This window comes from Arachis hypogaea, chromosome 9, assembly GCF_003086295.3.
Source record: "Arachis hypogaea cultivar Tifrunner chromosome 9, arahy.Tifrunner.gnm2.J5K5, whole genome shotgun sequence".
Classification (NCBI taxonomy): Eukaryota; Viridiplantae; Streptophyta; class Magnoliopsida; order Fabales; family Fabaceae; genus Arachis; species Arachis hypogaea.
In genome coordinates this window covers 95,334,900-95,343,310 of record NC_092044.1, presented here as the reverse complement: position 1 = coordinate 95,343,310, position 8,411 = coordinate 95,334,900, and the positions used below count along the sequence as shown (strand labels likewise).

Sequence of the window (8,411 nt, the reverse complement as noted above, 5' to 3'; positions counted from 1 at the left end):
TGTAACCAGCAGAGGAAGGTGAGCCATTGGATGAAATCTCACACCAATCTCACACCATTAAATCATCATTGATGGCTAGTTGATGGCTAACAATCACAAAAATTGCTGGTCCCTAGTATTGCTCAAATTTGTTATGTTTATAAAAGATTAATATGGTATTTCATTAAAGTATCATATAATTTAAATTTCATATATAATTGTCGTACTTTTCACAAATTATAACATATATCATTTGCAATATTGTCAAACTAGATAGAAAATAAATAAGTAGTATAGTATCAGATTAGCATTTCTAAGTGTGAAAAATTGTTGTTAATTCTAACTATGAAATATATTATAGACTAATTTAATATTTATTAAAGATTCAGTTTGTTTGACAAAATTATTTAAAATAAATAATTGGTTAAATAATATTATTCAATTATGTGTAAACCAAAATCAATCATTAAAATTAGTAATTAATATAAAATACATGTTAAAATATAAAATATATATTAAAAAATAATTAAATAATACATATATTATATACTTTAGACATAAATATATAATGACTGAATTTAGTGTATATATGATATTTTTGAATATCACTTAACTATTTTCTTTTTATATATATAAATAGATTACTATCATTATTCATGGCATGGCAACTACTTCAAACTCTCTCAGGCAGTGGCAAAAGCCTATAAATAGGTTGAACATAACAATCTAGAAATCACAAGACAAAGCTACGTATTCTTTCAAAATTCAAACACAAACCTTATTAGAAGATACTTAAATTCTGTATCCTATATCATGGCAATGTCCAACGCAGATTCAAGTGGCACCACTACTTTGATCTCATCATCCCAAGGTGGCAGTACTGCTATTACTTCTATCCAACAACAGAGTGCTACTACTAACATGGGAGGCCAACAGAAAATTCATCTTCCCAACCCTTTTGATCTCACTGACTCTCAGATCCTGGACAGAGTTTACCTCACCCACGTCAATGATGATGAAATCTGCAATACCAGTATCCTCTTTGGTCTTGTGTCCAATCTTATACTTCAGGTCATTCATCAACTCACATTCAATAATATTCTACCATCCACCTTGAGAATCTTTTATAATAATAATAATTAATATGGTCAAATTTCTAAGTACTTTGTCATTTCAGGTCGAATAATAAAGAAGGAAAGTGATTTCTGAGTATCTTTAGATTTTTTAACATCAATTGCTTATTAATCTGTATTATTGTTATTGCATTATTATTTTTTTTTAGTGGAATATTTTTATTGCATTAGCATCGGCTATTATTGACTAAATGTCTTAATTGGTTGCTAATTTAAGATAAACACTATATACCCCATCCACCTCTGTGTCTTATAAATACGAAATGTTATGTGCAAAGTGATGGATCATGCTGAGAAAACAACGAAACTTCAAAAATTATGACTTGTTTATAATTGTTCTACATACAGGGTAGTTATTCAACAATATCCACGGTCAGTTTCAAACCAGAATTTCCTACCCTGAAGCTGGTTTCTTGTCAGGTAACTTCTTTTGTGCGTGTATATATTTTGCAATTGCATGACATCCACCTCAATGATTATGTATTGTTGCATGCAAATTAAATTCAAACATAATTGATGAACAATAGTATATGCTTCTATATATTAATATAATTAAGTACTACCTTAACAAATGCAAAGTCATGGAATAACTTTTAGTAAAAGCATAGTAAAGTATTAGAACAGTACTTGCAATATTTTAATGTTGATAAATGAGATTATAAAAGAATAAGAAGACAAATTTAAAGAATCCAACTGTCAAATAATCATGTTTTCATTAACAAAAAATATTGATGTAGCAAAATGTTTACTATGTTTGGAGACATCTTTATTATATTGTCTCCAGATTGCTTTTGAAATTTAATCACAAAACCAAAGTAGTACATAAACGTGAAAGTTAAGTCATCATATATTTGTATATAAATATATCTGTTTAATTTATTTTTATTTTATATTTTAACATATATTTTATATCGATAATTGATTTAGTACCACTTTTTGTATACAAATAGCATGATTAATCTTTAGAATAATAAAAATGGCAGTTACTAACTAAAAGTTGGATGATGTTACCAAGATGATAGGCACAAAACATGGACCCCAATGCGTGCACCAAACAGCACTATGGATTCTCCAACACCTAAGGTGCTATTCTTGGGACGCAAAGGCGTTGATAACTCTGGCGGCGTTTTCTTTGGAGTATGGGAACTTCATTCTGCTTTCTAGGACTCCAACACAAGACATAGTTGGAAGCTCACTGAGACAGCTGAATCAAATCCAAGAGAGGAAGGTTTCAAGTGAGATAACAGAGCTGCTGAGTTTCATAGTGAAGGCCTTTCACCACATCAAAGTGTGGGCAACCTGGTCTTCTGAAGGCTATGATCCTGAGGAGGTCCCTACCTTGACTGAAGCCTTGCAAGAGGTCCCTCTTGTTGTGTACTGGACTATTGCTTCCATTGTTGCTTCCACAGGCAACCTCCTCGCCTTCACGTAATTACTAACTTCATTTTAATACACTTTCCGAAGGCTGTAAATGTTTAAGCATTTTATGAAAACTTGAAGCAAAATTAGAACTAACTAACATTGTATTGTTTACTTCAGAGAATATAGCTTATCGGAATTCAGAGAGAGGCTTGCGGCTGTTGTAAAGAAGTTGGCGGATCATTTGGAAATTTGCAAGCTCGAAATTGGTTAATATATTAATGAATTAATTATTTGTTAATTATCTGAAAATGCTCATGATGATGATGTTGGGTTCTGATCTATCCGTGCAGGGTACATAGACGATTACTTGAGCCGTAGAAGAATCTTTGAGAAGCCTAAAGATATAGTAGATCTTTTGAAGGCTTTGATCCTCCCAAATAATGGAGCTCAAGTTCCCCAAATATATCAAGGCAGCATCCAAATCAAACAGGTTAATTTAATTATTAGTTTTGCCAACAATTTTAACAAAGAACTCCTCAATATAATTAAATATATACAGGGTCTTGAAGTGTTCAAGGAGAAACATGTGTTACTCTTCATTTCGAGCCTGTACAGCATAGGAGACGAGATCATGCTGTTGAATTGTCTCCACGATAGGCTGCAGGAAAGTCCAAAGGAATGGAAAGGGTTTAAGAAAGAAGATTTCAAGATTCTGTGGATCCCAATTGTGGAGTGGGACGAAGCCAAAAGGGAACAGTTCAAGACATGGAAGAACAGCATCAAGTGGTATGCAGTGGAGTGCTACTCGGAGTTGCCAGGTGGCAGGATAATAAGTGAGCCTGAAGGGTTGAATTACATGGGTAAGCCTATTCTGCCTGTGTACAATCCTCAAGGTTACAAAGCAAATGAAGATGCAATGGGTTTGATCTTTCAATGGGGGATCGACGCATTCCCTTTCAGGAAAACTGATGCTGCTGATCTTATTCTCAAATGGAAGTGGCTTTGGGACATCATAAGAAAAGTTGCTCCCGGACTGCAGGTACCTTCTCATTTTGCCTCTTAAATCAGTTATATTTCACTTTTTTTAGTAGTTAAATAAACTTTTAAACTTTATAAAATTAATTTAATTTCATATGACATCAATAGAAAAAAGAGTTTTACACAAATGACCAATTATTTATGATATCATCAAATAATAAAAAATTATTTAAATACATAAATTTAATTAGATAATTATATATTTAATTAGTGTATTAAAATTAAATTGTTATAAATATACAAACTAGTTCAATTTATTATGCAAAATAATCAAAATTTTTATTCAATTGACGAAGTAAAAATTATCCAAACTAAATTTCTCATTTTGAAGACGACAACAATGGACAACAACAACAACCATCATCAACAACAAAGACTTTATTCTCATTAGATGGAGTAAATTATATAAATAAATTAAAATAACGTAGTCGAACTCTATCATAAAAATGAACTTCTCTCTCCATCAAAATTTTTTTATTTTCTATGACCAATAAAAATTTTAAAAGTATTTAAATAGAAAAATTATATATTTTACAAAAAGTAATAACTAATATAAGGACCAATTTGGATAGGTGTACAAGTGATTTTTTTTATTTTTAACTTATAAAAATTGACAACTACTCAAATAAAGATGACAAAAATATTTTTTCATAAAAATATTTTGTTTAAAAGTGTGATTTATTTATTTAGCCACACTTTAAACAAAGACAACACTTTTATAAATATCAAAATCTAACCATACAATCCATCATCCAAAAATCAAAAAGAAATATTTTTACATAAAGACAATTATAAAGTCTTCATCGCAGTATAACCATAAAAATTTACCGTATTAATATTTGGTATGATTTTTAAAATTAATTTGTGATTTTTTAACAAGTTGTTTAAAGTGTTTATAAAAAAATTAAATAAATCACTTCTCTTATAATAAAATATTTTTTTATCATTCTCTTTTCAAAAATAAACATTTTTATAATTAAAAAATTAAATATAAAATAACTTAATTTATAAATTACTTTGAATATAAATCTTTATATTTAAATTTTTTAAAAAAATGATAATACTTAAAAAACAAAAACAATCAGCCCAAATTTATTTTATTTATTATTTATTTATTATAAGATGCATTAAATAAAATAAAAAATAATAAGTTTTGATAATTTTTACTAATATTTTTTAGTTATCAAACATTTTTCAATTTTTATGTGTCCGTTTAGATCTCAATTTTATGCATGACACATTATCTCTCAATACTAGAACATTATGATTGTACGTATTTTGTTAAGTAGACAATAATTTTTGTAAATAATATGAACATAAGTTTTAAAATTGGCCCAATAAAATAAAAACACACTATATTTTTTAAATTACTCACTTAAATCTTAATACTAGAATAACCATTCACACACCTAATGAATTGAACATTTTATTCTTGTTCACATATGCATATATTGTTTAGGATTTTCATTGTATACTTGTACTTTTTCATTAATGCAGGTGCAAGGGGACAGATACTTATTCATCTTTGGTGGCAGCAACAAGAAGTGGATCCAAGACTTCACACTTGAAGTGGAGAAAGTGAAGAGACACGAGAGTGTGAAGCGTGCAGACGTGATAATAGACAAGTATGAACTGGGAAGCAGTGTTCCAAGCTTCTGGATTGGAATAGAAAGAATGAGGCAGAACAAGAAGCACCAAGAGGCGGTTGATTGTGAGATCCAAGGGATCGCGAAGAGCTTGTTCTGCCTCAAAAGAGATCCAGAGGGCTGGGCCATTCTTACCAAAGGGCAGAACATCAAGCTTCTCGGCCACGGCGAAGCCATGTATCGAACTCTGGCCGAGTTTCAGAGCTGGAAGGACAAGGTGTTTGAGAAAGAAGGGTTTGACATTGCATTCAAGGAATACTATGATGTTAAGGTGAAGGAAATAGCTGATCGTCAACCTTGCTCAATTGTCAATGTTGATAGTAGTAACTATGGCTCAAGCGTCATTGCAACTATAACGTGCCCAAATCCCACTTGTGGCCGTGTAATGGAGGTTACATCCGTCAATTACAAGTGCTGCCACCGTGATAATAATGATTCAAACTACTGCGGTTATTGATCTGTGGAACAGCCAATTATATATTTGAATATATACTCCATGCTTCAGCTAGTTCTTGTGTCTGAACCTTGTTCGCCCTTCACCAATGGGTAGAACCTAAATAAACAATATGGTGGTCAACATGTTATCTTTTTGTTACTGAATTTCACAATTCAATAAAATTATAGCTATATGAATTATATTATCCCAAGAAATTCAACAGATTTTCCTTCGCTGTACAATTTCATAGTATCATAGAGGATTGGTCCAATCATCATCTATCTCATATATTGAAATTTGCATTTTCTTTCTTTCATCTATTAAATGTTTTCCTAACACATGGAAAATCAAAGAAAAGAAAATTAGAAGAAAAAAAATGAGAGAAAAGAAAATAAGTTTATTTGTTTATTGTTTGAATGAAGAAAAAATAAATAAAAAAAAATATTTTTTTTTGTTTGGATGAATGAAAAAAAAAGAGGAGAGAAAATTATAATAAAATAAAATTACATTAATATCCTTATTTATATTATATATAAATTATAATTTATTAATATATTTAAGTCATTTTTTAAAAAAAAATAATCATCTAAATTAGTTTTCAAAATGTTAATATATTATTTTTATTAACAAAAATATTTTTTTAAAATTAAATAACAAGAGAGATATGTTTTGAAATTTAAAAAAAATAAATTTAAAAATTTTACTATGTCTAATAAATAAAGGACAGAACTGTCAATTTAACATTGTTGGTATATTTTTTTATCTATTTTCATCTTATAAATGAAGAAAAAAGAGTTATATGGTCCCACATTACTTTTTTTTTCTATTTTTTTTCTAAACTAAATAACAACAAATTTTATTTTTCATCTATTTTTTTTTATATTTTCTTTTCACTCATATTCTTCCCATCCAAACAATGTGTATAATGTGTATAAGTGAATTCTATAGTGTAAAATTTGTTAAAGTTCCCCATATGTAGAATTGATGTAAATCTCTCTTTATAAAGACATGTGTCTATCTGAAAGCTATAATTTTTGTCAGATAATAATAGTGTGCAAATAATGATCATTTTTACAGATTTTTTAAAACTCATTATAGTAAGTTAATTATACTTTGAGATCATTACCGTAAGAAATTACGTTGATGTACATATTCTTTTCAAAAGAAAAAAAAAATAATATTAACCTTTTTAAAATGAAAAGATTAAAAAACTTCAAGCAGAGGATAAATAGATTTAACGTTTAAATATCTAACACATATTTTAATGAATTCATTCATGTTTTAACAACACAACATCAATGAGTTAAAATTTAAGAACCAGAGAAAATAAAATTTTAATACTAAACATTCGTGCATCGTCTCAACCATTGGCCTCATTTAAAAACGTCACACAAAAAGTTGCCAAACATTTTGTAGAGAGTAGTCGGCCACCACCACCACACGACTACTATCACCTTGCACTATTGTTACCAACACCCATAAAATAGGAAGAGAGTAGAGAGGGGAGCCAATAACCCCAGTAGCTCACTATGGCTGCCTACTCCATTGCCCCCTTATCTTCATCGGAATTACTATTATCGCTGACGCCGGACAGCATGCTAAAGTCGGATGCTGTCTCTGTCATCTTCACCTCTGTCTTGCTCACAACTGCTGCATCCATCTTCGTAACCACCTTCAGTGCTGACAGGTCGCGGTGCTCAACCTTCATATTCTCTGCCAAACCCCAGCTTAAATCAATCGTGGTGGTTGACTCTCGGCGAGCCTTCCTTCTCTCCTATCGCCATCTAGAAGAACAATAAAATACATGCACCAAAAAAAAAAGATTTACCCCAAATTATTGCAATTGAGGACATCTCTCAAATCACCACTTTTGATTTTGCCGTTATCAAGCACACTGGGTTGGGAGAAACCAAACGCCGTTCTCGTTATAGAACGTCCTTTACATGAATATATTTACTATTTTTTTTCGGAAAAAATATAATATTTTCCAAAACTAAAACAAATAATGTTTTTACTTTCTAAATTTTATTTATTAAAAAATACCGTTATTAATTATATAATTATTGTACATAGCATCTGTTAATCACTTGACTAGCACTCTTTTCTAACAATTTAGATCTTTTAAATTTTGAATTTTATTTTAGAAAATAAAATATAATTTTTTACTATTTATTTCATAAGTATGAATAAGAAAAAATATAAGAAAAAAATTACTCAAGAATGAGAGATCACAATTTATTCTCTAAAATGAAAATTCAAAATTTAAAAAATCTAAATTCCTTTTCTAAATGTTTTAAATTGTTGCTTGAAAATAGCCCTGATGTTCAGAAAGACATGTGTCTTTGTAACAGTCTACCCATGTCAGTTCTACACATGAAGAACTTAAAAAAATTCTATACCATAGACTCTACCGTATATTTAATAACCTCAATGGTATATTATTATATCTAAATTTTCAAATTTTAAATAAAGTTATAGTAATTTTTAATAATTTCAAAAACTAAATTCTTGTTAATATTTAAAATTTAAAAAATAATAATCTAAATAAATAGTTTATAATTTATAATAACCTCTTTATATTTATATCTAATAACCTTGTCAATAAAAATAAAAGCTAAATCTTTATTAATATCAAACAACTTCAATTATATAATATTATATCGAATAAATAGTCATTTTTAATCATAAAAGATTTGAATGCTGGGAAAATTGACCATACAAAAACTAAATGAATTTTATATCCATAAAAGATAAATTATGTTCGATAAAAATATTAATCATTAAAGTTTTATTGACTCTATTTAAAAACACATTAAA

The 8,411-nt window shown here is 28.9% G+C and overlaps 1 protein-coding gene across 1 annotated transcript; it reads left to right on the top strand.

Moving 5' to 3' along the window:
• Positions 1-636: 636 nt before the first annotated feature.
• LOC112711264 (protein SIEVE ELEMENT OCCLUSION B) lies at positions 637-5,809 on the top strand. Its single transcript, XM_025763866.3, has 7 exons — positions 637-1,050; positions 1,461-1,532; positions 2,128-2,540; positions 2,652-2,740; positions 2,825-2,964; positions 3,034-3,513; positions 5,010-5,809. The coding sequence occupies exons 1-7, from the start codon at positions 793-795 to the stop codon at positions 5,613-5,615; spliced, it is 2,058 nt and encodes a 685-aa protein (XP_025619651.1). The 5' UTR covers positions 637-792; the 3' UTR covers positions 5,616-5,809.
• Positions 5,810-8,411: the final 2,602 nt, after the last annotated feature.

Bases quoted from the DNA above. Each gene is read 5' to 3' on its own strand.
- LOC112711264 (XM_025763866.3), top strand. From the start codon at position 793: ATGGCAATGTCCAACGCAGATTCAAGTGGCACCACTACTTTGATCTCA. The intron at 1,533-2,127 runs GTAACTTCTTTT...GATGTTACCAAG, and splicing joins TGAAGCTGGTTTCTTGTCAG to ATGATAGGCACAAAACATGG. The intron at 3,514-5,009 runs GTACCTTCTCAT...TCATTAATGCAG, and splicing joins AAGTTGCTCCCGGACTGCAG to GTGCAAGGGGACAGATACTT.